This window comes from Stylophora pistillata, chromosome 5 (genome assembly GCF_964205215.1).
Source record: "Stylophora pistillata chromosome 5, jaStyPist1.2, whole genome shotgun sequence".
Classification (NCBI taxonomy): domain Eukaryota; kingdom Metazoa; phylum Cnidaria; class Anthozoa; order Scleractinia; family Pocilloporidae; genus Stylophora; species Stylophora pistillata.
In genome coordinates, this window is record NC_142523.1 from 23,251,925 (window position 1) to 23,266,645 (window position 14,721).

At 40.7% G+C, this 14,721-nt stretch overlaps 1 protein-coding gene across 1 annotated transcript in view; it reads left to right on the forward strand.

The window, feature by feature from the left end:
* The window catches only part of LOC111339801 (uncharacterized), a 41,731-nt gene extending 27,513 nt beyond the window's left edge, over positions 1 to 14,218 (forward strand). The window contains exons 4-5 of the mRNA XM_088759587.1: positions 5,035 to 5,136; positions 10,024 to 14,218. Coding sequence (XP_088615713.1) covers positions 5,044 to 5,136; positions 10,024 to 12,657 — 2,727 coding nt within the window. The 5' untranslated portion in view covers positions 5,035 to 5,043 and the 3' untranslated portion in view covers positions 12,658 to 14,218. The remainder of the gene's footprint in view (positions 1 to 5,034; positions 5,137 to 10,023) is intronic.
* The last annotated feature ends 503 nt before the right edge of the window (positions 14,219 to 14,721 follow it).

The window sequence follows — 14,721 nt, forward strand, 5'->3', positions numbered from 1 at the left end:
TGACATATGATAACACTATGTTAGGGCAATCTTTCAAGGGGGTTCGTCAGGCATTATGTTGCCATGGCAAGAGTACAGTAGTGCTAAAAGACCTGCCAAAACTCAGTTTTTGAAAGATATCTCAAAAACCAAGTCGGTGACCTAGTTTTGTTTTTCAAATTTCTTAAACATCATCACATTCTTTACCTGTATACGTGATATAAAAAAAAAATCTAGTAGAACTTAAATTATTTAAGAAAATGCTGTTTTAGAATGTAAAAGAATTTCCACTAGATAATCTTTTTAAACATTTTCTTCAGGAAGGAGTAATGATAAAAATAATTTGTACACAAAAAGTAAGGGTAGGTCACCGAGCTAATTTTTGAGATATTACTTCATAAACTTAGCAAGGTTTATCTCCGGTTTTTGAAATTTTAGCTCACACTTTTATATCCACTAACGCGATTTAAACGATACCGCTGACTCAAGGGCTCATCTTCGCGAGGACGAGTCCGTGTCCGCGCGATTAATCGACGGATGTCCTCAGCGCGAAAATAATCGTTCCTCCTGAAGAAGGATTCACATTGTCTTGCGATTTTACACATTCCTGAAAATTAAGTCATCATTTGAGACTCACTGCTTACCGTTTCGAGAGTTGGAAATGAACTCCGGAGAGAAACTCCGAAGAGAAATCTCTTGCGGAATTCGATATCTGATGACAAGTTGATTTTGCAGATGGCGCCAATGCCAGTACTCCATTGAGGTCGCTAATGTTGAGTTTCTCGTACAGAGATTGTAGTGTAACATGAGACAAACCAGCATCTGCCAGCTTCTAGACCATGTTTGTCGAAAGATGAAGCCCTCCATCGAACGTCTGGATGGTATCTTGTCGTTGCTCGGAGAAGATGGCTCGATCGAAGGTCTCATTCGGCGATGCACATTTACCATGATTGACCGATATAATTGTTCATGTGCAATTTGAAGCGGAGGAGTGAAAACAATTTGGAGTGAAAAGAATTTGCTTTGACGTCTTCCAGATTGTCATGAGCGTCAAACTTAGCGGAAATCAGGGCTTCATATACATCAACAATTTGTTGGTCGTCACAGATTTCGCAAATTTCTATGAATAATTATCAAGGTACTAGAGGTATGAACAAGCCTTGGCTTCATTGATCCTTTCTTAACAAATGCGAGTTTTTTCGTTGTTGTAATTTACAATTTATCGAAGGAAATATCAACAATCTTTCTGATAAGTTTATAATTAAGATGAATATTTTAAATAGCCCATTTCCGAATTACCCTTGGCCTCATTTTCAAAACGAGGCCTCGTGCTCAACCATTCTTGTGAAAATGAGTTTGATTTGCATGTGAATGAAGACTTATTATGGTATGAAAGGATGAGCACCAGGACTCGTTTTGAAAATGAGGCCAAGGGTAATTCGGAAATGGGCTATTAGAATTAAAGTCTTATCTACATCTTTACGATCTCTTGTTTACTGAAAATTATGTTTATTTTTATGGCAACATTTACACCTCTCCATCTCCGCTTACAAAACTGTCAATGTTTACAATCCTGGATCCAACAATGATTTTAATTTCCTTTTCATCTTCCACTGAGTTATTTAGGAAAGTTCTCGGTCATTTCATTTTATTAGGAATCAAATTCAATGCGAAACAAATCGTAGCACTCAGAGGTATCAAATTAAATTTTTCGCGAAACAAAGCAAGATCTACCGAATACACTCGATACGACTTATTGATGGGGTGTCGACCTCACCGTCCTCGTTTAGCTCTTTAAATAAAATTCTTTTGACCACTTTCGGCAAGAATCCTGCCATCCGAACATTCTCCTACCTGCTTTCAAGAAGTAAACTGTCCATTTTTGTTTCTCAAACAACCGCTTCCCCTGGGAACAATAGAGGTACCCAGCAACTTTGAAACGCTCATGGCGGCCATGTTTGTTTACAACTCCCGCGCACCATCGCTTATTTCTCGCGAGTAATTAGCTTGCGTGTATCTTGGAATCCAATCTCCGCGCGGTCAAATAAACGCAACTTCCAAAGCCCAGTTTTCGTGAACTCGATTAAGAAATCGAAATCAAAACGCACGCTCGCCATTAATACATCCTATTGACGTTTGTGCTCTTCAGCCGTTGTCATTATCAAGCTGATTTCTTTCTATTTTTGCCATGAGTCCATTTTGTCGCCTGTGTAGTGACAGTCTTAAACAAGTCGGTATAAACTGGAAACACGTTTTAAAACATTCAAAAAAATTACCTGAGGTCATGGGGAACTCAGAATTTTATAGAAACGTGGAAAGGCGAGTCTTCAAAACATTTAAGAGAGAACTTCTTGCCGGAAATATCAAAGGAAAACCTGTCTTTTATCATAAAGACAAGCGTTTACAAAACCCAAGATTGATATTTCATTGCCCGTTCGATTTTGCCGTTGGGAAGTTTCCAGTTACACCATGGAGCATCGCAACAGAGGAAACTTACTTTGTAAGATTCGTATGTACTACCTCACGATACTGCAACCGCTGTGAATGGTATGTGGCCAGAACAGTCATAACAATGTATCCGGCTGAAGAGCCCAACGAATGATCTCTCAGTATGTTTCCGATGATTTCCACATTGCTTTCGACTTTCTGCTAAACAAGGATATTGATGTTCTCGCTACATGGTTCTCAGATAACTTTCTACAAGTCAAGGCATCAAAAACGCAAGTAATGACTTTGGGTAGATCCCAATATAATTTTGACTCTAAACTGAACAGTAGAAGTTTTATGCCTCAGGAGACGCTAAGAATTCTAGGCGTTTTACTAAATAACAAACTGCATTATTCTTAAATTATAGAAGGCATACGTTTTGCCCCATTTTCAATATTGCAGCCCTATTTTGTTGAATATAAGTGAGAATAATTTACCTAACTCTGCTAAATATGCCAGGCCTATAACAGAGTTTCGGAAATGCATAAAAAATAAGCGCGAGGAAATTGTCGATATATTGAAAAGGAGACTAGAGATCAGCCACGTGTCTCTTTCTTTCTCTCTCTCTCTAGACGTAAAGTGTGGCACATTTTTCACCTTTCCGTCTCCCTCAAAAAGAAACGTTAATAAAAGATTTTCTTCGGAGTTAAGGCTATAGATCTATCATTCGAAACTATCTTCACATCATGCGCAAGTACTGGCTCTTTTGATAAGTTGTTCGTTAATTTATAGCGTGTTAATGACGAAAATGTTACCAAAGTGCCACATGTTAGGGTAACAGCGATTTTTAAGGGGTAAAAGCCCATTTCTATGGCTTTAAAGGGATAGATTCGCGACTTATAAATGCTTGTAGGTTCACTCGCTTACCCTTTAAATTTTCTAAAAATACCTTTGTGCTGACCAATCCGCAACATCGAGTGCAGACATTTGAAGTTTAAAAGTATTGAAAACGTTGGAGTGGGAGAGGAACTGAAAAAAGGCGTGAAGTGGTATTGAGGTTAGGGCGCTTAGATTTTTTCTTTCACCAATGCGACGGATTGTTTTTTTTTTTTCTCTGAAAGAGTTAAGGAGTTGGCAAAGGTTGTGCTTTTCCCTTGACAAGATACTGAGGATTGCACGCTCTTCTCGTCAGTTGTTTTTTTCAGCAAGAGCACACATTTTCCGGGCTCCATAACGTGCTGAAGCCAAGTGAGATGTTGAGAGAACACGAGGAAAGCTTATAAATCAAGAACCGAGAACTACCTTTTTATCAAATTACCCTTTTATTCACTACTAAGGAAAAAAAAAACTCATTTTTCTGTGCCTTCTTTAGTCCTTTTTTTGTAGGTATTAAACAGTGATGGTTGCGTTTTTTTGTTGCATCTCAGCCGTTATCTCTGATGTAAAAACTGATGTTGTAAAGTTGGAATTTTTCAGTTTTGCAGTTTCTTTGCCGTCTCATATCACGTTGAAAATGATCAAAATTCGAACGGCTCTATAAGTTTCCCGTCATTTTACAGCTCTGAGAGTTATGTTTTTAATCATCGCACAAGAGTTTGGAAAGAAAGGTTATGCATACTTAATCCTATCGTAGGATAGACACAAATGTTAAAGTCGAATTAACCTCCTTAACAAAAAACAATCTCAGCAGAATTGCACATTTCTCTCAGGAGCCCGTGCACCTAAGCATGATTAGTCAGCTCACATTGAACCTGTAATTAAAATCTTCATTAAAATTAGTCGATGAACTGTCATTTTGGTGAGTTTTAGGATCGTTTTGTAACAGGTAGAGTCAACATTAGTCACAGGTTTATACTTCACACAATACAAGTCACACTATAAAACGAGATACCGTGTGATGGCCGTGACTCTTTTTAATTACTCAATTTTAATAGGGATCGGCTCATTTTTCGATTCTCTGTTGTTGTTGTTTTTTTAATGAAGATTTCTTTGTTGTTGTTTTTTACAAGCCAAAGTCGACGAACTGTTGTTGGAATCTATTGATTGGGTGGGCAAAATGCAAGTTTAATTAGTAAGCGGTATTTATCCTCATTAAATGTTTCCCCTAGTTGAGATTTGGGAATTAAAAAGAAAGTATTCCCCTCTAAAACAAGCATTTATTTGAAAAATATCTGCTATAGGTAATTCGAAGGTGATATGGCAATCAATTTTCCTTAAAATAAATGCTGGGCCCTGTGTTGTATTAGTAAACGCCCTTCCTTCTGAGTTGATTAGAATTAACAGTCCGTTAGAAAAAAAATCAAATTTAGCTAAACTAAACGGGTTATACTGGAAATGAAGCTGAAAAGTATTAGAGAATGTTTCCAGCAGTTTCTTTCAGTTGCGTACATATATGTTTTTGCCTGATTAAGTAGGTATTATTTCTTGCGCAGTTTTTATGAAATCTTATTTTTTACTTACTACAATTACAACGCAGCGACTCTTCAATCATGTTTCCATATCAATTAGTGATCAACTGTCCGTCATCACTAGGTCACATTATAAAACTTTTCATCGAATTTTTATACCTGTTATTAAGTGAAATGAAAGACTTGATCCAAACAAAAATCTTCTTTCATCAACTTATAGACTTGATGCATGGATTACCACAGTTTAAAAGCAAGACTCGCAGACTTGAGGAGTGTAGAATTAGAAGCGCTTCGTCGAGGAGACAACAAGGCTGCAGATAGGGTAAGTTACTAAAAAATGCCTAAATGACACACTACATGTGGCTTCAAATGAATGTCCTTAGACAGTAAGGGAAGAGGCTAAACCCCATTCATGCTAAGACGTATTTGCTTTAAGAGTGCGTAGATTAAGTTCAAAGCTTTTGGTATTGTGCCCACATCCAAATATCGAAATCAACGACTGCGGAAAAATTTAGCGCTTACGTTGATGATAAAGTGGATGCAAAGAGTTGATGGATTGTCAATAAAACGGAAACAGAATGTCACAAAAACACTTTACGGTGTATGGGTGTATGGAGCAAGATTTAACTATACGTATCTCAAGCATTTCAATGAAGTATAAACGTTGCCAATTGGACCTCCTACAGTGACACATGGTAGTGGACTATTCGTTTAAACAAGGAGTGCTTTTATTGATACTTGCACACATTTTGCGTTTCTGGTCACCTCTTTCATTCTTTATAACATGCAATACATGTTTTAATTTGTTACGGCTATTCCTCAACAAGGCTTTACATTTTAGTCCGTTCCGTTCCTCGTTTTTTGTATGTCATGTAGACCACAATCCTTCAGTAGTGATTTGACTCCCTATACTTTTTCGCACGTGGAAAAGCGCTTGTAAAATTTTAGGTACTTTAAACTTATATGTGCACGATCCTTCGCAGTAAAGCACTATTTGAGCAATAGTGAAAATCAGACCTGAAAAAAATTTCAGGCCTGTACGGGACTCGAACCACTGACCTCTGCGATACTAGTGCAGCGATCTATCAATTGAGCTAACAAGCCAACTGGGAGCAGGCCATCAAATTAATTCGACATGAACCCGTAGATGATAAATCAAACAACAACAAACATATGAAACATATGTATGAACTGCGGTTATGAAACGTATATGTGCACGATCCTTCGCAGTAAAGCACTATTTGAGCAATAGTGCTTTACTGCGAAGGATCGTGCACATATACGTTTCATAACCGCAGTTCATACATATGTTTCATATGTTTGTTGTTGTACTTTAAACTGTTCCTTTTCTTCTGCTTACCGCCCTTCATCATGTGGTTTTTACGGCTCCCTGAGTCTCGTTATCCTTGATAAAAGGACGACCGGATCATTTTGCAAATATTGGCATTCTTCACCGTCATTAAACTCTTTGGTCGAAGCGCTGTTCTGTTATTATTCGACATCTTCGCCGCTTTATGTGTCCGACCCAGACATAATTATACATTTTATGTTCCCATCGGCAATGTGAGTGTAGTTTACCCAAACAGCGAAGTCTGAAATATATATTGTTCTTCTCTAAATATGTGAAAGCACTTATTTCAGTAACTAACAACCACATAATGGACTAAGACATATCCAAGAAATAAGAGAGCCGGGTTATTTTGTTATTCCTTGAACTCAGTTGAGAGGCTAACATACTTCTTTTCATCTTACATAGTTCAAAACTGGGTTTTAGAAATAGACCCTTGTTTTATGTTCTATTTCAAATTTACGAAAAGATGTTGCCACCACTGGTCATTTTGCCTGCGGCCAGTAAATTTCCCAGGATCCCATGGGAGGGGGGAGAGAGGACGAGGTCGAAAAATTAGAGTGTTGTTGCTGCTCAGAAAAACAAAGGTTGTGTTTGTTGAACTCACCAAAATGGTCAATTCGAGCCGTAAACGAAATGGTGCATCCCTCGGACAAACGAGTGTTTTCGTCGCTCCATATCAGCATTGTCCAGGAAGATTCTATCAGTCAAGCCTCGTCAACTGGAAGCTCATCATCCTTGTCAAGGAGGAGAAGAGTGCTCGAATGAAAGCGGCTATCGCAAACCTTCAAGCAAAACAGTTATCGGAACGAATCGAGAGAGAAACGAAGCGTGTGAAAAGGAATTTAAAGAAGAGATGGCTCAAAGGGAATTGGAACTAAAAATGGAACGTCGTGAACGTGAACTTGACCTCCTACGGAAGAAAAGCAGCGGAAATCGTGCCTAATGCATTGATTGATAGCCTCATAGAAGGTCAGGAGAACTTTTTCCAATTGAGCTTCAATAGCACGCAATCAGACTCAAGTGTGGCCTTGCTCCAAGGACAAGAACATCAGCGACTGCCCCCTTCGAGCTCTTCAAGTTCACAGGCAAACCTATGGAGAGGCCAAAGTTTATTGAGACGTTTCGTGACCAGATTCACAAGATAACACTCACTGATTCACATCATATGGCCTACTTATTTCAAGACATATATTTAGACAATGAAGCTAAGAAAGACACTGAAACACCACTTTGGAAATCCTATCAGTGTCGCTGCGGCTTACTTGAACAACTTGCTAGCTAGTGCCTTTTTTCCGGCAAATGATAGACAAGCGTTACGCGTCTACTACTACCAAGTGAAGGCTTTTACAGCGTGGTGTGTAAAGATGGGCCAGTCTGGTATACTTCAAACCAACGAGGGTATCTCAATAGAGCAACTATGCGACTACCGATACACCTCAGAGTGAAATACTATGAGTATGTAGATGAAGGTACAGTTAGGTTTACAGCAGTAAAGTTTGAGAAATAGTTGCGAAAGCGAGTGGAAACATTGAATCCCTTGAGGATTTCATATGCGATGATTGGAATGTGAAGCTGAGATCTACTAGAGCAAAGTAAAGCATTAAACTAAACCCCTTGCCACGGTGGCAAAGCTCCCATCGGAAGTTCCGCTGGACAGCAAAAGTTCTCTAGACCCAGTCATAATTTCAATTACACCCCTGGCTGTGAATGCAGGGCTCCCTATTGAAGCCCAGAGATAAGGCAATATTTTCAGTGAGCCTGGGGAAAGCAAAACTCAGTTCCAAAGAAAGGGAAGTGGATAAGAAGATTGTGTCAGTTGACAAACTAAACATCCCATTCCTAAAAAAATGGCGAAAGGGGTGGCCATCGAACAATGGATTCGTTTATCAGGTGTCGAACTTCCTGAACTTGATAGCTCTGAGGTAGTGCTTTTCATTAGATCTGACATGGCTCATCTACTAAACCACCTTGAAGTCCACCAGGGACGAGTAGGTGAGCCCATCGCCATGATCGAAGACGCCCTTGATTGGACCTTCTTTGGAAATGCAACTAAAAGACTATGCGAAATGATCAATGCGAACTTTAAATTTCTTGCGTTAAACGAAGAACCCCCTGAGGGGGTTGGGTTCAACGATTTTGGGAGGTTGATTCCTATACGAGAATGCAAGCACCCTACGAAATCAGGTTATCTTTCGAAGATGAAAGCTTCTTGGTTATTTTACAGAGCAGCACGGTAAAGAAAGAGGACTATGCTATGGAGACGAGACCCGATCGTGCCAAACAACCGCGCGATAGCCGTCTCAACTACGACGACAATTAAGAAGAATCCACAACCGGCGGAGAAATACTAGAAAGTCATAAACGATTATGTCAGTAAAAGACACACGAGAAGGATGACATCAGAAGAAGCTAAAGTAACCTCCTCCAAAACATGGCATCTACCTTACCATGCAGTATTGAACCCTTTAAAGGTCGGGGTAGTTTTTGATACGTTAGCAAAGTTTGACTATGTTTTCGAAGCGGAAGGATTGGTATCATTGTGGACATTGAGCGAATGTTTCACCAGGTTTACGTTTGTGTGAAAGATAGAGAGTCTGCGATTCTTGTGGAAGGACTTAGATGACACACAGAGACCAAATGAGTATCAGACGACGGTTCACGTGTTTGGCTTTATCGACTGGTCGTGCTGTACGAGCAACGCATTGAAACGAACCACTCTTGACCAAAATGGGAAATTTAGTGGAGACGCGATTTATGCCGGAAATAAGAACTGCTATGGGTATGACCTGCTTACTTTAAAGCCAGACTCAGACTAAGTTATAGCTCTAGCAAAAGAGTTGATAAAAATCTTAGACTTTTCAAAAAGTCACGGGAGCTCGCTAAAGAAGGAATCACCAGGGACTTCAACCCCCCCGTATCACATATGGGAGGAATATTTGAGGCGATGGAGAGCTACGAAGGCTGTGGTAAATGACCAGCTAGGTCCTACTCGAAAAAACACTCCATGCAGTCCTTGTCGAGACAGAAGCTATAGTAAATGGGCAACCACTCACCCCAGTTGGTGATGACATTAACTATTACGAGGCGTGAACACCAAACCATTTCCTCATCGGATGAGCATCACCGAGCACCTCACCTGGTCAATTTGAGGTCGCGAAGTTAACAGCCGTAAGAGGTGGAAAAAGGGTGCAGTTGTGGCTGACATGATATGGCGACGACAGCGTAAAGAGTACTCACCTAATTTGTCGATCCTGTCAAATGGAACTAGGAAAGGCGCAACCTTGAGGAAGGCGATTTGATCCTGTTAAAAAATAACGAGGCAGCCCGGTCCTACTGGCCCCTTAGACGAGTGCCTAAGACGCTTACCGGAGATGATGGGGTAGTGCGGATGGCATAAGTGAAAAGCTCTACAGGAATCCTCATGCGACCAACCGCGAAATTATGTTTGATGGAAGATTCTGCTCGGTAGAGTGAACAATGACGAAAAGAACGTTAGTGGGAACATTCGTAGAATAGGACTCCTTTTGTTGTCGTTCGTCTTGTAGACTCACTGGTTGGGGGATGGGAATGTTGCGGCTGCTGGCCATTTTTCCTACGGCCGGTAAGCTTTCCAGGATCCCACATGATGGGGGGGAGAGAGTACTAGATCGAAAAAATAAAGCGTTGCTGTTGTTCAGCAAAGCAAAGTTTCTATTAATTAGACTGACTAAGGGTGCTGATGATATTTTCACCCTATTAGTATAGTCATAACTTATTTTATCAATTGAAAGCAATGTATAAATACTTGGAAAAACGAGACGGCTAACACGTGGTAATATACTTTACATTTTAAAATTAATTTTCTTAATTTTTCTTTAGTGCAAAGAAAGAGCATTTGCCCTCAGGAATCAGTGGACGACTTATCAAGCCTCCCTGTGCTCGCAACTGGAGACATTTAACGAAAATGAAAACGAGATTGGCGACGCTAAGAGTGAAGATTACTGCAGATTGGATGATAACCGAGAAGAAATCTCTTCAAAATACCAGAGTGACAAGAGAATTGGTAGTGATGACCAAGGTGATGAAAAAGAAAAACCGTCATTAATGGAAGTTGAATTTAGCAATGAGGGCGAAGATAGCAAGAATACAGAAAGTACCATTGATAAAAATAATGAAGATTGTCAGGAAAGCAAAGACGACAAGATCACTAGAGAGCGTCAAAAAAGGGTTTGCCCGTTTCCACACTGCAACAGCAAGGTTGTTCACCTACCGAGACATCTTAGAACGGTTCATAAGTGTAGCAAAGAGTATGCGAGAACAGCGACATCAAGATTTGGCTTGCGCAGAAAGTACGCGTTTGCGGATAAAGAAAAGGCCTCGGCTGGAAATCGAAAATTAAAAAAGGCGCACACAGAAAGAAGCCAAAAGAAGCCTTGCCGTAAGATGAAAAGGTGCCCTCTTACAGGTTGCATGACCACTACTAACCGACTGCCTCAGCATCTGCAGAAAGTTCATAAACTACAGCGCACGTCTCCTAAGTATAATAAAGCTCTTTTAATGGCAAAGGTAATCTCACGTGATCAACCTCATATTTTCCTCAGAATGAAGCAGGAAAGTGAAAGATACCAAGGGCCAGCTTTTGAAGATGCACTGTCGGTAGACGAGGATGGTGAGGAGGTTGAGATAACGGAAGACGACGCCTCGGGTAGGTCAGACGATAAAGAGGCTGATGCAACTGAAGCGAGGTGTGACTGTGCTAGCCAGGCATTTGGCAATATCAACATTAAAGGTGATGACGTTTCAAACACTATGAGCGCACTTAGAGACTGGCTTCTTTCACCAGATGGGGGCAAGAAAGACAGGAAGACAGCAAAGCAACACGTTTCCCAATTACGCAAGGTGCTTTCAGTGGTTGGTGAAGGATTTATGCTATCCTCTTTATTGGACACGAAAAGAATTAGGGATAACTTTCTTCAACGTTATGCAGCAGAGAAGTACCACGCAGCCACTATCAAGTCATACCTATTGAGTCTGCAACACTATTGCTCGTTTTTGCTCGCAGATCAACCCAGCGGCGTCGTATTCGATAAAGAGCATGTCCTCAGCTTACGTGAGAAACTGAAAAGGTGGTCGGCATCATACAAGCGCGAGAACAACAGACGCAGATGGGAGAAAATGGAGGAAGATAGAAACGCCCTCATCACTCCCGAGAAAATAGGTACATTCGAGAGAAGCCAGGCAGCAAGAGATGCAATCATTCTTCTGGGTCAACTGTGCGGGGCCCACGCTATTCAGATAACCCAAGAGAAGTACACTCTTGTGAGGGATTATCTGATCGCACAAATAATGATTGATAACGCCAACCGCGCAGGTGTCGTAGCATGTATGACTGTCATGGAATTTGAGAGAGCCACACTCGAGGGCGACCGTTACGTTGTTCGCGTCCTACATCATAAGACCGTGGACACCCATGGTCCCGCACAAGTGGTGTTGACGAGCCATCTGTATAACTACATCAAAGTTTTTATGAAAGAAATCCGATCCCAGCTACCCGGTGCCGCTCTTCTAGAAAAGCAGACAATGTTCCTCTCCTGGTGTGGAAAGCCAATGGAATCCAGCCAAATGACTAAAGCCTTGGGGTCAATTTTTAAGAAAGCAGGGGTAAATGGCCCAGTACATCACACGCTTTATCGCAAGAGTGTGGTCTCACATTGTCACGAACAACACAAAGAGATCAGTGGCAACCTAGCTGACCTGATGGCTCACCGAGAGCAAACCGCAGAGAAGTACTACCGAGTGTTCGAGAAGAGCAAAAGTTCAGTGAAAGCCTCACGAAAATTATCCGGAATAATGCGAAATGATACTTCGCTAGAACCACTGGATGGGACTGAAGATGAAAACGAGGAAGGGACTGGCGATGCAAAAGCAACTGAAGTGGAAACCCCGATGTCGGGAAGAAAGATATGGAGTGAAGAGCTAAAAAGCGCTGTCCGGACACTGTTTGCCGAGGAGATTGCTGCGCGAAACATCACGATTTCTTGCGTTAGACAGAAAATACAGAGCAATCCAGTACTATGCGGTCTGGTTCCCAAACGCGTATATGACAGGGTCCGGGCAGAATGGCGGTTCAATAGCACACCTGACGACTTGGGAAAAGAAACAGCAAATCCACCAGAAAAAGAAGAGACGATTGACAACCGCGTCAAAAGAATGTTTCAAGTGAAAGAAGACGACCAGCAAAGTAGTGCGTCATCAGACATTTTGTCCTCTACTGAAGCCACTACGAAGTCCCAAGGCTTGTTTGCCGCTGAGCATGTTCAAATTCTGCTACATCTCTTTCAAGATATTATAAACGGTTCCCCAATTTCAAAACAAAAAATTAGTGCTACTTTACAAAATGACAAAAATGGCAAATCCCTGTTATCGAAGTTCACCTTGGCACAGATTGTGAATCGGTTAAAGTATGAAAAAAGCAGAAAAGAGAGAAGTAGAAAGCCACAATGTAAAGACTGACAAACCAAACAGACAATGTAATTTGGTTATATCACCGTAGAGTTAAAGAGCTGACGTTTCAAGCGTTAGCCCTTTCACTCTGACGAAGGGCTAACGCTCTATACGTCAGCATTCTAACTCTTTACAGTGGCCAATTTACAACTTCAACCTAGTTGATAGAAACAAATGAACTTGTTTCCCCCACTGATGCAGCAGCACAGTTTCTTTAGAAACTTACCCCCTTTAACCAAACAACAACCTGATGGTCTCTTTGAGCGGGTTAAGATGGTAAACAGAGTTTCTCAGAACTATTAGAGATATAGAGTCGGTGGAAGTTTTAACCGAGTGTGTCAGTACTGTTGCTCAAAACAAACTGTTCACTTCTGTGATCATCGATTTTCTCGTTTATACATCCAAAACATAAGTTAGTTCCTTTCTAACGAAAAAAAAGGAGTACGTATGATGCACGATCCTCGCAGTAGATAGCGCTATTTATGCAATAGCGAAAATCAGACCTGAAAAAAATCAGGCCTGAGCAGGCCGTTAAGTTGATTCGTAATAAACCCGTGAAAGTGATAAATGAGATACAATGAATATATGAAGTTCATATATATATATATATTTTTTTTTTTTGAACTTCATATATTCATTGTATCTCAAAAAGGAGTACGTTGAGCAAGAAGTGACTTAGAAATACTTGATTCTTAGTTTTTGCGTTAGGCCTTTAAAGCGTTAATCGAGCCAGTTACTCTAAGTAAAGAAATTTGCCATGAGTTTAAAATTGTTGGAAAAGCATGTATCCGCCTTAAAAATTTCCGTTTCATGAACTACAAACGCTAGTTTTCTAAACAGAAGGGCTTGTAGGTTCATGAATGTTTGGTTGCATCATTGCTTTAACTATTCTGTGATGGATAACAGACCGTGATACTACCAAAAAATTTCCTTCACTTTACTTCGAATTGCATCGCCTGGACGATTTGTCTTCCAGCAATACAAGTAACCCGATCAATGAACACAAGGCCGGACTGTATCTGTAGCTGTGAGTTGGAAAGGCTCCAGGCCAGAATTATAATCTACTTTGCGAGGGAAAAGCACGTGAGTAGTGTTTCCATTGAAGCAGCCGCTAACAGATTCTCCAAATCTCTCAATTTTGTCAAGTAGTTGGTAAAGGCTCTCGAGCAGAGCAGCGTGCGTAATGTTCACGCGCGCCAGCACCTCAGTCACATGACAAAACTGAGTCACGTGACAAAACAAAGTCACGTGACAAGACTAAGTCACGTGATCAAATAATGTTTCCTAAGGATGGGCCGATACGGTTTTTCCGAATCCATACGATACTTAAGAATTGTTTCATGCTTAACGTGCGTATATCGAGTTATGGATGCACGCGAGGAGTTGGAGAGCGCGAGAGAAGCGTAGGAGTTGCTCGAGGCACAGCCGAGAGCAACTCTAGCTTCTTGAATGCTCTCCAAACTTCCCAAGTGCATCCTTAACTCGATACACGCACAGCTAAAAGCGTGAAACAATTTGGGCGCTGAATGACGTTTTTGTAATGTTTTTTGAAATGAAAGTTGCCCGAAAATGTTAGCGTCTCCGATTGTTTTGTTGATTTTAAGTAATTAAATGGTTTTCGGTAGAGTTAACAAATGTAACCAAAAAAACGTCATCAACAGAGACGTTTACCTTTAAAAGTCGCCACAGACCAATTTTTAGTCTTCTTAGTTCTTGCTGAATGTCGTTCAGCAAAAATTTTCTCCAGCTACTGTTCCGATAAATTCGGGAAACGGGCCTGTTGTGTTTCGTTTTCGTAGTGCTTGTTGGCTTGACTACTTGCGGGAAGGTCGAAAGCCCAAGAAAAGTTTGGTTGGTCTTTGATTTACTAATATCGCTTTCCGAAACTTCAACTTAAGGAACTCACAGGACGGAAATTTTGCAGCTATTTTGAAACTACACACGTCATTTTATCGAGCACGGCCGTGTGTACAGAAAGATTTTGTCCATGTTGACGCAATAGGAATTAGATAGGAATAGCGCGCGCTATTTTATAATTAACAATTGGTTCATGCCTTAGCGTGCACTATCGAG